Source organism: Tinamus guttatus, unplaced genomic scaffold (assembly GCF_059628265.1).
Source record: "Tinamus guttatus ecotype Peru unplaced genomic scaffold, ASM5962826v1 Tinamus_guttatus_pri_ptg000247l, whole genome shotgun sequence".
Classification (NCBI taxonomy): domain Eukaryota; kingdom Metazoa; phylum Chordata; class Aves; order Tinamiformes; family Tinamidae; genus Tinamus; species Tinamus guttatus.
Window position 1 is genome coordinate 5936316 of NW_028288781.1, and position 19343 is coordinate 5955658.

Here is a 19343-nt window from a genome sequence, read left to right on the forward strand (position 1 = left end):
AATCATAGTAGACAACCATGTCAATATAGTTGCCATACTAGTAGCCAGCTAGCCAATATATGTTCTCAGCCCTTCACAGATGCAATGTAAAGCTTAAAGCAAACCTTTTTCTTGTTGAGAAATAGATTTATTTTACCCTGCATTTGCAATGGATTGAAGTGCATGAACAGTCAGATACTACAGCAAAGTCTTTTCTGTATCTATCCTGACCTACACTTTCCAAAGAGTTCTCCTTCAGGTCATTGAACTTGTCCAAAGTCCTTACCCAACTCTGTGACTCTCATGAAATCATTTTTATTCTCCACCTCCCACTTTTGAAGTTATCTTCTACTGTTAAAATAATTTTCTTCTCATATGGCTACTCCCAGAGCCAACTGCTGTTCAACAGTCCAGGCTGCTATGTGGTCTTTAAAAGGGACAAGAGTTTTTTGCATCTTGGTAAGAGGCAGACTGCCCATCACACCGACGACTCCATTTATCTTTGGAGGAGTTGGCTATCTTTTAACAAGCACACAAGAAAAATTCCAAGTTCAAATAAAAAACGGAGGAATATTTCAAATAAAGTTTGAACCTAGTCATTTACTTAGGTATTTACATAGTCATTTACATTAATTCCTTCATTTTATGGAGATCACCCTTTTGATTCTAGTGTTACAGCAAGCAGCTTTTCAGTCAAGACTTGGAATTAATTCTTATTGCGGATTATAAGGAATTAATGTCAGCATTTGAACATGAAGCGGTATGCAAGATACACTTCACTACAATACAGTAACAGTACGATGGCAGCAAATGCAATGCACTCCATCCTTGCCAGATAGGCCATAAGAATACTGTCATTAAATGATTACAAGTGAGACTCTTAGATTACAAGGACTTGTAATCTTGGGAGACTAGTTTCCCAATATTTCATAGCTGTAACATCAGTGAGAAAGGAAGTCTAAAGGAAAAGTAAACATTGGAAACCTTTCATTTCATTTATCAGGGATCTAGATCAGAGGTATTGGTGTTCACTCCCTTTTCCCCTTCTGCCTCTTCCTTCCCAAATCCACAAACATATGGGAACATGTACATACATCCTGCAAGACAGGTAAGGAAAGCTTTTTTTTTTTTTTTTTTTTTTTCCCCTCCACTAAATGAAAATTCGTGCAAGCCACAAATTTTCTTCCATGGAAGGTAAAGCTCCTGTTGCACATATTCTTTCTTGTCATGAACAAAGTAATACAGGACATACCATTTAGGTCACTCTTCTGTCATGAGTTTAATTATAATAACAAGATCTAATTTGGTTCTATTGAATAACTCTTTTTTACTAACATGTATGCAGTATGTTAGAAGCATGCAAAAGCCTGGTTTATTCAGGCCATTTAATGCATGTATCAGCTAAACATATTAAAGGAATAGTAAGCTAACATGTTGCAATTCCACATGTACAAAATTTTGGAGTCATCTGAAGGCACTTTAGCCATGGATTTCCTCAAATAATTGCCAGGCAGGGTAGGGCAGCCAAAATCAGCAAACTTGCTTTTCACAAGTGTAGGGAAATATTCGGCATACCGGATATTTCCGACAAAAAGTTCCTCCTTTCCCAACTCTTCCAACATGCCCAAATCCTCCCTCTAAATGGTCCACCTCATTCTCTCCCTCAGTGGTTACCTAACTAATCTACTGCCCTTAGACTTGCTTTGTGCACCTATCTTACCTTCTTGACCCAAGACCTAATTCTAGGTGTCCTTCCTTACAGTGTTCCATTACCAGACTGATTTGCATTCTATTCCCACCTTTCTCACGTTCACTCACCAGCTTCAATTTCATCCTAAATTCTCTCTCATCTTAGTCTCCTCAATCAATGGCTTCCCATAGCCCATTATTTCTCTACCTAATATACACACTTTCTGGAAATTGCTTCCAGATCTCCCTCTCATCCTTATCCCCCTATTTACTCTTTCCTCATCATAAGACTAGATTTTAACCCTTCTACATTTGAACTAGCACAACTTCCTCCTTCCATTTGTCATAGTAAATTAAGGAAAAAGAAGCCAATGCACAGACTGCACAGAAAAATAAAGTCAGATGCCCAGATCTAACATAACAAAGATATACAGTGAGTTGTATACAGCTGATACACTGATATACAGTCAGCTGCTCTGAGCTGAGCAGAAGCACACATGAAATGCAAGCATGGAGAGAACATTCTTGAAATTCGGTATTTAAAAATCTATGCTAGTTGCTTCTGACTTTTCAAAGGATTAAAACCCGTGCAGAGGAATAGGTACTAAAGCATATCTACAGCATTTTATAGCAAATATTGCCTTATTTAAGACTCAGGGCTAAAAAGATTTGCTAGGATTTTGCAAAAGATAAACCACTGAAATAGTCTTACAGAAGTAAATCTTCCTTGACTTCCTTGACTTGTCATCTTCCTTGACTTCCTTGAATCTTTTCCTAAAGGATAGGATATTTCCCAATCTCCTCCTTCCCCTTCCTCACAACCTGCAGTCCTGCAATCACAACTACAATATGGACACATAAAGTACAAAATATGCCAACAGCTTTCAGGAACGTTTTTACCTTGATATCAGAGGTGTCACGCTGACTATTGCGCCATGCTCTGGAAATAGACGAAAACGTTCTATCTGCATGATCAAACTTCCCACCTTGCAGATTCAGGAAAAGCGTTGTAAAGGGCTCCTATTAAAAAAAAAAAAAAAAAAAGTATTTTCATTTAGGAATTTCAGGAAAAAGAGATTTATTATTGTTTTGATTATTAATGATGCTATTCTACTGGCAGATAAATGGTTAGCTGCAAAGGATTAATTCTATTACCTAAGAATAAGGAATACAAAATAATATGTTTTTTGATTTGTTTTTCGAGAAATGCATTTTATTTGTACTCCATGCAGAGATACTCAGATAAAGAAAAGCAAATTGAAATTTAAGAAAACATTTGCAGGATGGAGAAGCTACAGTCAACTGAGGCAAAAACTACCTTCAAAAACATTATGGAAAAGTTCAACGTTTTTATGTTGGATTTTTTAAACATGTTACAAAAAATAACATATGCATATTATTTTGGTCAAGGTAATCTATTAATGTATTTGATATCGATAGCTTTATGATTGTTATTGTTTAATATGTAACTTATGACTTAGAAAAGAAAAATATTTGAAAGATTTAAAAGCCTCCTCTTAGTTAAAGAACACTTAAGAACATATTAGTGGGTAATTGCTTGAAATTAGCTAAGCACTATAAATTACTTCAAGGATTTATGTATGCTTGTACTGTTCTAACAAGCTTTAATTAATGATGTGCTGCTAAGGCCTTCCCAAAGAAATTACTTTCTAAGAGATAAATTGCCTTTCAATTTTATAGAAAAAGGCATTGTTTAACCAATATATTATCAATACAAAATATGTCCAGTGTTACCTCAGTATAAACTGCAGCAGGTCTTTAAAAATAAATTATTTACATTATAGAATTTCAGGATCATCAGAAAACAATTCGTTTAAACTCATTAAGAGGTGAGAACTAAATACATTCAGTAAGAACAACAAATGTTCACTGTATGTCCTTTCAGAAAATACACGAGGAAGGAAAGTTAAGCACCTTTAAAGTAACATAAGAACATTGACTAAAAAGCATAGCTTAAGGAGGAAAAGCTTTACTTATTTGAAAAGGCTGTACCATAAAAATTAAAAGCTCCTGCTCAAACTTTAGAATAGATTTATCTTTGAAAATCAAACTAAGTTACTGATTACAGTTACTAGAAATTATCAGTGTCATTGGGTTTTAGTTTATTTATTCCTGTCTGTGGATTTCATTATCACTTAAAAGAAAAATATTTTTAAAAGATATACTTACAATTCTTAGTAGCCACGTGAGTGCAAAACTTGCAGTTGAGTAATGTGTGCCATAGTGAAACTTTGGAACTTGATCATCTTCCCACGATTCATATCGCTCGGCAAAGAATGCTGCTCTCTTTGGGTTCAAAGCTCCAATAGGCTGCAAGAGTTGTGAAAATAAATATGTAAGTAAATAAAGATAAAAACACCTATTACCTATTCACCAATTGCTCTTTTCAGTAACTAGAACTACCAGCACACATGAAAAGGCAGACACTGGATTTCAGCAGATGAATAGGCCTGTGGATTTCAAACCAGGATTTTACATGCACACACAGGTGATGCGATCTAAGTCTCTTTTTCATCCATAGAGGTTTAATTTCTGTTTACTATTGATTCAAATTAATCATTCAAAACTATTTCATAGCAGTGAGTCTTGCACAAAGAAGAGTTAACTGATTAACTGGTACATGTGAATGTGTATGAACAGAAAATTGAACGAGTTGTAAGCAATAACCAAGAAAATCTTGGGTATCTTGGTGGGGGAAAAAAAAAAAAAAAGACTGGCAGGGTGGAAGAATATCAACAGTGCACTTGGAATCTCAATATCACGGTTCTTCTTTGTATGTTTTTTATTTACCATCCCAAAACAAGTTATGCTTAACATAGTTGCATTTATCGTAGGAAAAAAACAGAAAGAATTATAGGAGAAGTTAAAGTAGACATATGACAGAATATCTGTATAAAAAGTATGGATTAAAAAGAAGAAAAAAATAACATATGTATGACTAAAAAATGTCTATCATATTTTCACCAGCATTTTTATTCTTTGTTAAGCCCTTTGTTAAGCTGTAACATAAATACCCTCGGTTTTATTTAAACGTAAGAAATGCAATGTTTTGGTATATATAACCATGTATTTCTTCAGAAGACTAGCTTTTACACAAAGGATTTGGAAAAATGAATATACTCTACATAAATCACTGAGAAACCCAAAGGTGAACTTTAGCAGTTCCACATATCTAATGCTGTAAGAGGTCGAAAATATCTTGGTATATATGTTTACAAAAAACACGCAATACAATTTTGCATACATATGCAGCACACTCTTTGTATGCTATTAATGTAAGCAATGCCCTTCTGCAAAAACAATGGAAGCATCCAAGTGTAACTGAAGAACAAATTAATGAAAATATTTTCTTGTTCTTGTCCTGCAAGAATATACTTTTTATATTATTATATATACTTCTGTATATAATATATATATAAAATCTATAATATACATGTATATATTTTACATATATATATATATATATATATAAATAAAAATACCCCACAAGGGCCTGATAAAGATTTTTAAAAAAGTATCAGAGCAAAAGTAACAATCAATAACCTGATTACTAACTCAAGTACAGTTCAAGTGAAAAACTCTGTCTGTTATTGAGAATATTATTATTCAAGTATCTACTTCTCTGCAGCTCACACAAAATTTGACATACAAGCTTCAAAGTATTTTCTCTGCCAGGACGGATTCAATCTATGAATGACCTAAGATCTAACCTTACATTTTTTACTTAAAGCTGCTTTCACATTGCAGTAGGAGAAAGAAAACATCTTAGGTTAATTACTATTTTTGCAGTTTACTAATTTGAAATATAACCCTCTACAAGAGTGGTTCCTTTATAATAGGATTTTTATCTGATTTAGCAAATTTATTCCAGGGAAGAATGAAACTGACTCCAAGAAGTCTCTTTGTTGCAAGAATCATTTTGGAATCTCCATCTGTACTGATTTTCCCTAAAGATTCAGCTATGTTTGAGGGGAAAAAAAAAAAGAAGAAAGAAGGACACTGGTAGACAAATTATACGAATTAAAAATAGAAACAGCATTGTGCTGTATAGCTCTGTAACATTTTATATATTCACTTTATCTATCCCTATTTTTATTACTCTCCAAATGAGTGTGGTCCAAATCAATAGTTATAGAATTACATTCCTTGAATATAAAGCTAAACCAATTAGAATTGATTTCATTCCCTTTTCAAAAAAAGAAAAAAATAGGTATCATGCAGAGATCCATATAGCCAGAATACACAGTATTGATTTTGGTTGTTATTGTTACAGTTGGTTTCTGAAGCCTGCAACAGGACAACTATCAAGACATGTCACATTTATTTGCAAGGAAATAAAAAAGTCCCCAAATGAAAGAAAGCTTAGGAAAAAAAAAGAACCATGGAGCTGTGCAATGACAATGATACACTATCAGCTTACTCAGAGAAGTTACAGTGGGAATACACACATTGAATTATACATTACACGAATGCACTGATTTATTGTGGTAATAACATCCACCTCATTAAAAGATTCTGCTTTGCTGCAGTTGGAGGGCTACATATTGTTTACTGCTATAAATTAATGGCAGTGCACAGAAGACTGTAGAATCCTTCTAACAATAGATCTGTAATGACAGTGCTGTATATCACAGCTTCCCCAGCAGCTTCATAATAAAATGGAGACAATGTATTGGGCTAATACATTCTACCAGGCAGGCCCATATTTTTCTGACAACTGCTTTTAAGGATGAGGTGATTCTAGTGTGTTACGCTGCACTGCAAATGGTTAACAAGCTTGAGCTACAGAATAAGCTCGCAGGAGGAAGAGTCAAATACCCTCTGACTTTTGATTAACATTAGTAAAAATGTTAGTCCAAATGTCTCAGTTATTTCATATTTCAAAATTAACTGGGAATCATGACTACATACTGGATTCTCTCCCCTGGGACGAAATGCCAAGAGAAAAAGAGTAAACCCAAACCAAGCTAGGCTGGATGTAGCTGTACAACATGAAATTGGCACTACTCAGTATGGTTTTTGTCTTGCTACAGATCACTGGAGTAGACCATGCTGAAAGCTTTTGCGGCCAGGAATTCTAGAATATATTTCCTTTGCAGTCACTCTTTGCTGAGAGATGAATTAGATACTAGTCCAACCACGAAATACACTTGTTAAGATGGAAACAAATAAAAAGCAGGGAAAGAACAGTTCCAACAAGCCAATAGATGACATTACAGCAGTCCACAAGACAAAGGAAGGAGCTGCTTTAAGGGTTCTAAGCTTTCCAGCTGTACAGAATGATGAATAAAACACACAGTTTTTATATCAAAGTTCATTCAAAAGGTCCAAAATGGGAAAAGAAAAAAAGGGGGGGAGGCAGTAAGAACATTTTTGGTTTTACGGTGGTGGGATCACCTTGTTTTTGATCTGAAATAATTGTTATAAGTATGAGATTTATAAGTCATTTCAGAAAAGGACGTCATTTGATATTTTTTAAGTGTTCTCAAATCTAGCTGTATCTCAAAATAAATAAATAAACAAATCTCATATTTTGCTGAGTACTCAATGTAGTAAATCTTGGTCTTTCAAGACCAAGTGTTTTTTTTCTTTCTTGAAGACAGATCAAAGAAGAATGGCTTGTTGAAAAATAATAGAAATCACAGTATCTTTTACCATTTACTGCTGCCAAATATGTTTCAAAACTATGGTGTGTTGCTTCTTAACCCTATTCTGTTCTAGACTTATTGGAACAGCAGCCAAACTTGCCTCTGTTCACTGCTCTTTTAGAAATGGCAGAATCTTTCCTGGGTTTTGTAATACAGACACATGTTCAAGAATGCACTAAAAGGGATTATGTTCATTTTGGAAAATTGCTTATGATCTAACATAAGCAAATTGAAGGCTTATAAGGAAGCAATTACAGTATATTTATTTACATATCTAAGAGAAAAAAAGGTAGGTTTTATTCCTATTTAATACATCTCATTTTAAAATAGTCCTGCTCTAAAGTAACAGATATACCCTGTTCTCTCCCATGTGACCTTTACCTCCTTTTTACATAGACTTTTGTTATTAAAACAAACACTGCTACTGTTGCAGTCTCCTTATGCATATAATATTGGAGTTTTTTCATTATTATTTTTTCATATTAAAATCTGTAAAAGACCAGAGTGGAGACTATGACAGTAAGTAGCTTTTAATTCCTGCAAACAAGAGTGGTCAAGGTGTCTTAGTTTTGTCTTTGCCACTTTGGTTTTCGGGGAAGAGAGCAATCTAATCGCATTGGAAATCAGGAGCTCCGCATGAGTATCTGTGAGGTCTGAAAAGCAGCAGTTCCAGGAACAAAATCTCTGTTCACTAGCAAAACCAAAAGATTCTAAAAATTGATAAAAATACTTTTCTTTAAAAAACGTATTTTGGATATTTATCATGAAAAGATGTTTAAAAATATTTTTCTTTTATGGCAGAAAACTATGAACTAATATTTTGTTTTGAGTGGTACATTTTTAAGTTAATTTCTTAGAGCTTACTTATGCAGTAAGACCAGAAAAAATATTTTGTTTTTTCTCACAGTAGTTAGGAGGTGTGTAGGTACTGTTACAATATCCAAACCTATGTAACACACTGTACACGGGGACCTGGACAGACTGGACAACTGGGCAGTGAAAAACCTCATGCAATTCAACAAGGGCAAGTGCAAGATTCTGCACCTGGGAAGAAATAACCCCACACACCAGTGCAGGCTGGGGACTGACCTTCTGGAGAGCAGCTCTGCAGAGAGGGACCTGGGTGTCATGGTGGACGACAAGTTGACCATGAGGCAGCAGTGTGCCCTCGTGGCCAAGAAGTCCAATGGGATCCTGGGGTGCATTAAGAAGAGCGTCTCCAGCAGGTTGAGGGAGGGGATCCTGCCCCTCTACTCAGCGCTGGTGAGGCCACATCTGGAGTATTGTGTCCAGTTCTGGGCTCCACAGTTTATACTGAGGGATGTGGAGCTGCTGGAGAGAGTCCAGCGCAGGGCCACAAGGATGATCAGGGGCCTGGAACATCTGCCCTACGAGGAGAGGCTGAGGGAGCTGGGCCTGTTCAGCCTGGAGAAGAGAAGGCTGAGAGGGGACCTGATCAGTGTCTATAAGTACCTCAAGGGAGGGAGTGAAGAAGATGGTGCTGGTCTCTTTTCAGCGGTGGCCACAGACAGAACCAGAGGTAATGGCCACAAACTGAAACACCAAAAGTTCCACAGGAACCTAAGGAAAAATTTCTTAACAGTGAGGGTGACAGAGCATTGGAACAGGTTGCTCAGAGAGGTTGTGGAGTCTCCTTCTCTGGAGATCTTCAAAACCCACTTGGATGCAGTCCTGTCCCATGTGCTCTAGGTGACCCTGCGTGTGCAGGGGGTTTGGACTAGATGATCTCTAGAGGTCCCTTCCAACCTTAAGCATTCTATGATTCTATGATTCTAAATCTGCCTAGTTTTTGCTGTTTGTGCTTTCAAATATGCTGAGAGATTTCTGTGCACAGAAATAAGATCTCTTTGATCTTATTACACATGCTATATCTAATCCTTATCTTCCAGCTATTCTTAATCTTTGTTCTTCTCGATAGTTAGCATCAGGGACTCTTTGCTCACGATACCCACTTGCATGAATCTCTTCTGTGGAAGAAGGAGGGGAATGGCAAAAGTTGAGGGAAGACGAAAAAGAGGAGGGGGCAGGAAAAAGAGGGAGAAGACAGGAAAAGGGAGAGGGGGGAAAGAGAAGAGGGGAAAAGGGGAGAAAAAGGAGGGGGTGGGAGGGAAAAAAAGGTGTGGAAATTGGAATGGAAAAGAGTGGATATTTTTTCTTCTGGTTTCTTATTCTGCTTTCTTATCCACATTCAACTAGGTATTTGGATTTCTGTGAATACAACTGTCTATATTACCGAATTACGCTTTGCAGCATTTTTGCCAAGTATGATATTTATTTTTCATACATTTTGTTTTCAAGATGACTATACGGTTTTCATTACTGATATTTTTCATGTATTCATTGAGTTTTAAGGACCAGGGGGACCATTAGGTCATCTCATCTAGCCTTGTGTTTGTATGACAAGCCATTAAATTCCTTTCCATTATGTGACTGTGAGCCCAGCCATTTATACTTGACTATAACATGAACTGTGTTTGGCCAATCTGCTTTCCAGAAGGCATGTGACTCTTGAGTACATGGAGAATCTACTATTTTTCTTGGAAGTTTTTTTCTATCAATTGTTATCCTCATTATTAAATATATGTGCTTCAGTTCAGCTATGAATTTACTGGTGTATTATCAAAAATCTTGTAATATCACTCTCTCTGATAGATCAAAGAGCCTCTACTTACGCCTTAAAATAATTCCTCTGTATCCTGACCAGTTTATCAACATGTTTTCAATATGAATTCAGTGTTAGCCTTCTCAATGTCATAAACGTGCCAAGTGCAGCATACTCTACAGCAGTCTAACTGCAATCTAACTGCATTTTTAGAGGATCACTTGTTTTGTTGTTTTACGTATTACCGGCACATAATAAACCCCAGAAGTAGCCAATATTTGTAATATTATCAGGCTCACATCATGACCATCTGAGTAAAACCTCCTCTTCCCAGTCAGAGGTATAATGATGAGATCCAAAGGTCTGATTAAATATCAACATCAATAACTACATAATATGTAGAAACAAACTCCAGTAAGGCAGACCACTTGTCTTTCATCTGTCATTTTTGTGTTCAAGAGACACAAAACATCACAAGATGTTCAAGAGCCACAAAACATCATGCCTCTGAACTTAATCTCATTCGCTGCTAGAACTCACCATCCTTACCCTCAAACAACTGCATACTTAACAATTAGGTCCTGTAACTCCTATAGCTGCTTTAGAGTGTGTCTTTACCCTTAATCTCCAACTCAAATTCATCAAAGAACTGAATCCAAGAGAAAATTACAAGCACAATCATCCGCTAAACTGCTGGAACTTCCCTCTAAACAGATCCTTGAGCAAGTCTGGGGAAGATTTGAAAAATCAAAACCAATTTTCCACCAAGTAGAAAAAAAATCCTTACCAATTCAGCCACAAAAGCACTGATTGTAGAGCAAATGCCCAAATCCTACCTTAAACATCAGCCAGGAGAGAGGAATTATGAATGTCCATGTGAAAATGTGGCTAAAGTCAAAGGGACAGAATTTCTATGCTCTGTCCTAATGAGCCCTTAATAAACAACATAGCTCTTTGGAGGTCTAGCTGAGCAGTTATCCTCTACTTACTATCAGCTGTTAATGTGAAAGAAGTTCTGAAAAGTACTTCCTGCTCTTTTTACGTAGACCTGAAATTAAAACTACTTTCAAGTACAGGTAAGAGATGTGGACAAATAAGACCTCGTATGATCCACGGAGAACAGTCTAAAGAAAATGCCACCAATAAACTGAATTACACAGCAAAGAAATTATACCTTCTCACATATTTAAGTTGCTAGATTCATTGCCAGAGGGGGCAATGTTCAACAAATAACACTAAAACAAACAAATAAGCGAAAGCATTGAAAAGGAAAAAAAAAAGACAACTAAACTATTCATAGACCATAGGTCTATCTGTGGCCATTAAACATTGACCATCTAGATTATTTTTCCAGTTCACGAAATGTTTCAAATTCTGATTGCCAGAGCTGGCAGAAAGGAAGGATGATACTTGTCCTCTTTTTTATATTTTTTCACTAGGCTACCAGCTGTTAGCAGAGACAAGCTGGGTGAGCTTCTAGATTGCCTCTTCTCTTACAACTTTATATCAAATCATTCAACATTTTCCTGCAGATACAGGTTTGGGTGCATGATAGTAATAAAATACAGCCATGGTCACTTCAGCACAACAAACTTGCAGGTATTCTGAGATGCAAATGAATTCTTGCTGTTTTTTTTTCTCCCTTTTATTATTTACGCTAGTGAAGAAACACAGATAAATGGCCTCCAACCACATAATTTAATACTTGTACGCACTACTTAGAGTGCAGACAACTATTTCCCAGCAGCTCCTTTATCTAAGTGACAAGTATAACTAGCAGATTGTGATCAGCTTTTTTATCAAACACCGAGTCTTTGGACATTTTCTTATGTGCTGCATATGGATGAAACAGCACAATGCTCTTATCTCAGTGTTTGCTAGAATAAGTTTAATATAATCTATACATACCAAAACAACCAATTCGTTGTTGTTGTTGCTGTGCTTTTTGTTTTGTTTTTACAAATAAAGATGTTTTTGAAAATAGCTGTCTGTCCTCATAGGTTTTTTTTGAAGTGATTCTATTCCATAAAGTATAGTAGATTACATGGCATTATCAAACTGAAAAATCAAAACTGAAAATTCAAAGTGACTTGAATAAAGGTAGAAAATTGTTGTATGCAAATTAAATGAGAAATATTTATATGCATATATATCTACTCTTTAAACTACCTTCACTGAAGTATATTGTACATATAGATTACTGTTAATCTATGCAATGTAATACAGATTACTGTTAATGTAATACATGAGTGCACGTATGCCTTTCACATAACAGGATTAGTCAGCAGTAAAAACTGATCTAAAGATGAGCTAAGAACTAGAGTATCTGAATGTGTCAATATAAATAATGTTTAACAGTGCAAAACACAGAAGCTTTGCAATGTCTGAAGTTAATAAGTGAATCATAAACTAACTTTAAGTATAAAGAATGAAGAAAAAATGTGTTTAACAACTGATAAATTTGAATCAAGACACACCTCTCCAAGCACCTAAAATCTTGGAAAAAATGTAAATGTAAATGAAAAAAATGAAAATTCTCCATGTTGTACTTTCTGCTTCAATATTGCTAACTGTGGTATCATATACTGTCACAGTCCTTCACAGCAGATTCTAAATGATACTTTGTCTACAAAGAATGCACTACTGCACTACAAACTTGCACGCTAATTCAGCACAAGTGCTTTTACATCAGCTTTAACCAACTGCTCTGCACATAAGCCCAGCACACATTTATTTGTGTCTAACGTGTACTTGAGATGTTATTCCACCTTAATACTACGCACGTGAAATCACTTTATTGTGATAGCCGCTACATTTTATGGCCTGGCAAGTTCCTCATGGTTTTCCTGGGATCATTTAAAAGGTCACAAGCCTCTCTCCATTCATTTTCAATTAAAAGCCTGTTTCTGCTCAGGGCACCTAAAACTGAATAGAGGACAGGAGCGATGAGAACTTCAGATACAAACCAAGAATGGCATTTTGAATATTTAGTGATAACTCCGAGTTACTGTTTTTCTTGTCTTTGGGCATGTGTGCATTAAAAACAATATTTCTCCTGATAGCAGGGGACAATGAAGTTTATTAGTCTGGTTATCAAAATGATTCTTATTGATCCTGTAAGCGTGGCTTTGGCTACAATTCCTAAATGAAAGGAGGAATGTTTGCTTGAATTGATGCTTGCTTGAAACAAACTAATTAATCCAAAAAAACTGCTCTGTGCATGTGAAGCACAAAGAGCATGCTTCTTGTGAATTCAGAACATAAGCCACTGGTAGGAAATGAAGAGGACAGGGGAAGGGAAAAGGAAGAATGGCAGTGAGATGCACTCTATCTACTTAGGACATTCTATAGAAGAGACAGTTTGACCCAGAGAGTAATCAAGTAATGACAAGAAAAAAGAGAGAGACATAAAAGGATGGTTATGTCAAAGTAACAGAACACTGGAAATTCCCATAATATTAAACTATCTAAACCAATAGTAAGATTTCAGAACGGGCATCATTACAAATCATCTTGGAGATGTATTTGGGTGAAGTTTCTGTCTCAGCAGGTCTCTGTAAGACTTGTGGAGGAATACAGTTAGGTGTGCATGGAGGTCACTTACTTATTCTGAAAACGGTCTAGAAACAGATGCTGCAGATATCACAAAGGTGAAATTGATGGAGCAGCACAAAAAGTTTCCCTAACTTTTCAAAATTCTAAGCCAGAAACTGAAACAGCTAAACAGCTACACCAGCGGGTGTCAAGCAGCCATTGACAGTTGCTATTAAACCTCCAAAGGCTGGAATTGCTTCAGATCCAGGAAACAGTGCAGTGCTAACACCCCTCTAGGGCCACGACTATGCCAGACTTGTCAATTCAATTACTAGTTCATTTAAATAAACAAGACTTCCTCGTGGGTATATCGCTGCTTTTCAACAGAATTGCTCACTTTTGTGCAGAGCCAGCCCTGTCCATGGTCCTTAGGCCTGCGCCGTGCTGGCCGGCAAGGCCTCGCTGCCTGTGGAGTACCTGGCCATGGTGCTGCAGGATCAGGCCCAGGCCCATGCATGGAAGCGGCAGCAGCAGCAGCTGTTCAGCGAGGCCCTGCCACGAGTGCAGGCCACAGCCACAGCACCCTGAGTAGCTCAGTCTCCTAGTGTTGCCAGCTACACCAAAGAAACAAGGAAAATGACACAACACACTGACTGAGTCATCAGAAAGGACAAATTAGCAATGGCATCATTCATGGAAAGTCTTTAAAATAATTTTGTAAAGTTAGAGACTATCAAGACTCCCTCCAAAGTCTCTTTAATCTCTCTCGCTCTTTTTTTTTTTTTTTTCCCTACGCCTGTGCTTCTAAGTAGGGAAATATTATTAAACCAAAACTTTTATGGAACATAAGGAATATGAAGTATATGCGGCTTGACAGCACTTCATTTGTGTGAGTTCTTAGTTCACACTCGATTTGCTGGTCCCAAACGAAGAAACACCACAATAAACCAAAAGGTGTAGCGTTGTCACAGAATGTGAACAAGAGAACTTCACGTTCTTGCACAGCTTTCTTCAAAGTGGAGCTTGAGCCTTGAGTTCCCATAACATAAGCAAGGCCCCTAACCACAAAGCTACATAATCATCCTTTCTCTCTTCTGCACTTTTATAGTCCTCTAGATGGTACCAATATGTGCATCCCTAAAAACTGCATGGTATTGTTCCCTGTTTGAATGTCTCCCTTCCCTTAAAAGCTTCTTGTGATATGGTAAGTCCAGAATCTACCTCTTTCAACCCCTTTGCACACACACTTGTGGGACTCATGTACAGCTACAGTAAGATGATAAACCAGTTTCCCAAATGATTTTTCTCAACTGGTCCCTTTTTTCCTGTGTAATTTGGAGGGGTTGGAGCATTCCTCTCCTCAAATAAGACGTCCAGATACTCGCACCGCCTCCTTGGGTCGAGGCTCATGCAGTAAACCTCACTGTTCCTCTTGCTTCTGAAAATTCCCTAGATCTCCCTTTGGCTTACTGGACAACATCACTGGTAAAAAAAAAACACCTCTCTCTTTCTGAGAATGTGAGATACTCTATATGAGAGCACCTCACATAAACAGAGCTGAGAAATAGACACAAACATTTCTACTACACTGATGTTACTTAACCAGCATGTGATGCATTGTCTGAAGCCATCCAAGCCAGCTCCACCTGCATTTCACAGGTGATGAACTCGGCTTGGAACTCAGTTCCTTCCCCAAACATGTCCCTGTACATGACAGCTTTTTACAGCTCTCTAGACAAAGAGATTTCTTAAAAAAAAAATAATAAAAAAAAAAGTCAGCCACGTATTACTTTCTGTTTCATTTCCAAAGACATTAAGAGATGCGTAAGCAGATTTAATGCCTGTTCCACTCTATAGACTCAGAGGGAAACACATTCAACACTACATATAGGCACAGTGAATTTTTGTTCTTGAATTGTCCACCCTTGCAATGAATTCAGGCCGATATGTTGAAGAAGAACAGTCAAGATTGAAGTTTACACTAGAAGCACAGAACTGGTCTAATTTGGTATAGCAAAAACATCTGTAATTTCTATTCTGTCAAAGTATATTTGATATCAAATCAATACCAGATATTTCCCCATATGCTCCCACATACCCATTAAACATACCACTTCACTGAAGGTGAGAGCTATTTGTTGCTTTGTACATTTGGTTTGAACAGAAGTCATTACTTACATAACAACCACTATAAAATTGATGATGATTTAGCAAATATGGCATGAAAATGATAAAAATGAGAATAAAAGTATTATTATATACATCTATGTACCTCTATTAAAGACAAAGATTTAAGTACAGTGTAATTTTCTTCCAGTAGCATGAGTTTATAATCTTGCAAAAAAATTGTGCCACGCAGAAGAGAAATTATCAAGTTATTTGTATATAGCAAGATTTTATAACAAACTTCTGTGAGTGTAAAATCATGGTTTGATATTTTCCAAGTACTTTTACTTCTATTTTTTCCATACTCAAACCCTGAAACATATCATAATTTATTGCTTCCACTGAATAAGGAAAAGGAAAAAAATGTGCTTTTGAATGACATAAGTAAAGCAGAAAATGGGAAACACTCTGCTGGGAAACGGTGCCTATTGTATAAATAAAATATATATAGCTATAAATATAATATGTTATACCCACTCCAAACCATAGTCACCTCTTAAGAAATAAACACTCGAGTCAAAGCAGGGTAACTGACTGGCAGTGTACATCTGGAATTTGTCAGGAGTGTTTGTCAGACTGACAGTAATATTAACCACAATCCATTTCAGTTGCTTTGGTTTATCATTGTGTGACTGATGTTCAAAATAATGCCATAAGAAGCTGCTTAAATAAAGTGTTGATTTAACCTATACACCGCAGTTCTTTAAATCTGCACTAACTGTGGACTTATAGTTAATATATTAACAAACCTGTTATTCATACTTGTCACATTATGTAACTTTAACTTGCAACTGGGAAAAAACCTCTTTACTATTAATTTTTAGTTGCCAAAAAGGAGTAAAAACATTGACATGACATCCCTTTCTGTCAGAACAACATAGCTATTTAAGTGAAATATCTTTTACCTTTTTTAAAACCTTGAACAGTCCGAAAGTATAGACATGCTAGAGTATATCGTTAACATTTATTTTGAAGCATTATTCCTAGAGATGATGGTACAACAACAAAAAATAAAGCATACAAACATTCTCAGAACTGGTTACTACAAAGGCATTGCTGATTAATTTTCAGATATTTGCCATGAATTCCTCATGTGACACAGTTTAACATTTAAGCTACATGAAGTTCATACTGCTAGAAACGCCTGAACTACTGTGTCTGAGACAGATGTGGCATCAAGACTTTCATTGCGCATATGGCAAGAATCATCCTTAACTGCACTAGCTGCATCAGTTGTCATAAAGATGCACTGTCTGATCAACAGCAGATAAGCACGGATAACAGAAATGTATGTTAAATATACATATGTGTATATTTACATATACATATGCTTTAACAACAGGGCAACCATCAACTGATCAGTTAAAGATAACTAGCTCCGAAGAACATCATGTTACAGGCTTACATAGTATGGATGAAATCCCATTTATGCATAATATAGTCCGACTGTCATCTGGTACTGTAATATTTATGTACTAATTTCTAAGCTTTCAAACATATAATTGAGACAGATAAGTACATGTATAGATACAACCTGAGTCGTGTCCATTTGGCTGTCTTCTCCCAGCAATACCAGTGGAAAGATTCCCTCAGAACTTAAAGCACACTTAGTAGTCCTCCAAGACTACTTTCATCAGCACAGAGATGCACATCAGTTGCTGTTAATACATAACTGCATATCAAAAGAGCAACAGCAGTTTTGCTATCTAACTGCTTAATAGACACAAGAGTAGTGCCTGCCCTAAATGAGGAAAGACTGCTCTATAGTGCACCCTGTTCTAGTGCAGGGTGGCAAGAAGACAAGCAACCTGGCACTAGAGAGCTGCTTGTGCTGATTGATTTACAAATTAAAATACAACTAAAAGGAGATCCCTCAAAAGTATAATACCTTTTTTAGTTTTACTTCATAAATATTTATGGTAATAGTACTTGCAAAAACCATGTCACAAGCAAGAAGTTATTCATGATTAATACCTATAATATATATTTTCACTCAAGCTGCACAGAGCTGATGATGTTATTTAATTTTTCAATCTTCACTTAAAATATAATTTAGCCAATCACCAATTCCTCTCTATAAATATTTGCATGAAAAGTAATATTAATTGAACTGCTCAGTCATATCAAGGAGACTTAGCACATTTGAGAAATCTCACTTAAGGTCCAATGCTTAATAGTTCTTTAAAATTGTTTGATAATATTATATATATTTGTGCATGCACATCCATATATACATATATGTAATGTTTTATAAATAGAGTCTTAATACAGGTATATGAATACAGTACATTTTTCAAAGTTACAATTCTAAATCTGTAATTAAAAAAGTCTGGAAATTTTTAAATAGACCTATAGTTACCTTAAAAATTGTGTACTGCTAGTAAGATATTTTAAAAATCTGTCTTTTTTTTTCCACCCTATTACCAATTTGTAGTGAAGACAGATTCAAAAAAACAAGTTATAATTAAAATATTTCCTTCATCTTTTCCACTAATTAACCATTTTCCTTGTTCTATGCCCCAGTCTTTTCCCATAATAGCTAGGTTTAGGAAAGCATGACGTGAAATATCACACAGGGTAAAATAAGAAAAATATCCTGCTTGCGCCTACTGCTTGTGGAGAAATAAGAGATGCTTTTACTTTGTAGAATGAAGCATTCCTTTCTTGTACCCCTTTTTTCCTTACCTAGAGAAAAAAAGAGAACTAAACACAACTATACTCACTGGAAGGAACTTTCGGCTTAAACTTAGTGAATACGGATGCTGATACACTTCAGATGCACCTTTGATTTTTTTTCTTTCATATTCATATCTGGACATTTATAAGGTTTTGGCTGTTAAATTGCTGTTAATTCTCAGATGATACAAAAAGATTTTAAAATTTAAGTATAAGGAAGTTAAATAGCAAATAACTGAGCTAGCTTGGTGTTGAAAATGTACATAAATCCGAAGAGGATCTCCAACAATGCACTGCATCAATTTGTTTAAATTATATTTTGACTTTTGTTTTTAAGCAAAGTTGCACAGAAAACTAGCTTTGGATAACTAACTATCATAAGAAATTTAAACAGAGGTGTGGAACTACACTCTTAGAAAACGAAGCAGGCGACAATTACATTGGAAAAAATTAGGAAATGGAAAAGCTTGAAAGAGAATAATCCCATTTGATGAAGCTTTAAATAAGCTGTTTCATATTGCATTTGGGAAAGAATATTAAAAAAAAAAAAAAAAAAAAAAAAAAAGGACTTGTCTGTGAGGAAGGAAAAAGCTGTTTGGAAAAGATGCAAGCAACTGACAGTGTCTGTCTGACAAAAGACAACTGCACTGCTTAAGTATACCTAAAGGGCTAAAGGGGATACACAAAGGAAGTGAGAAAACACTGTTTCTACTTAGTGGAATAAGGACAACAAATTAAGTACTTAAAATATAATGATATTGCAAGCCTTACAACTAAAAAAGTGTTCGCATCAGAGACACTAGAAACTATTGGGTTAATTTTTAACCTATAGTTACCTTGACATTCCTATCTTTCTTAAAATTTGAAATTAAATGTAATGCATATGCCTCAGCTGAAAGCACTGTCCATTAAAACTTTGCAAATTGATACAATCAGAAGCAATAAGCACATATCAATAATTCATCTTCCCATTAAAATCTGTTCTCAATTATCAGTATATACATACA

At 35.9% G+C, this 19343-nt stretch overlaps 1 protein-coding gene across 1 annotated transcript in view; it reads right to left on the reverse strand.

The window, feature by feature from the left end:
• The window catches only part of LRBA (LPS responsive beige-like anchor protein), a 356226-nt gene that overhangs the window by 97306 nt on the left and 239577 nt on the right, over nt 1–19343 (reverse strand). The window contains exons 44-45 of the mRNA XM_088526587.1: nt 3859–3999; nt 2569–2688 (exon numbers count right to left, since the gene is read on the reverse strand). Of these exons, the coding sequence (XP_088382713.1) occupies nt 2569–2688; nt 3859–3999 (261 nt within the window). The remainder of the gene's footprint in view (nt 1–2568; nt 2689–3858; nt 4000–19343) is intronic.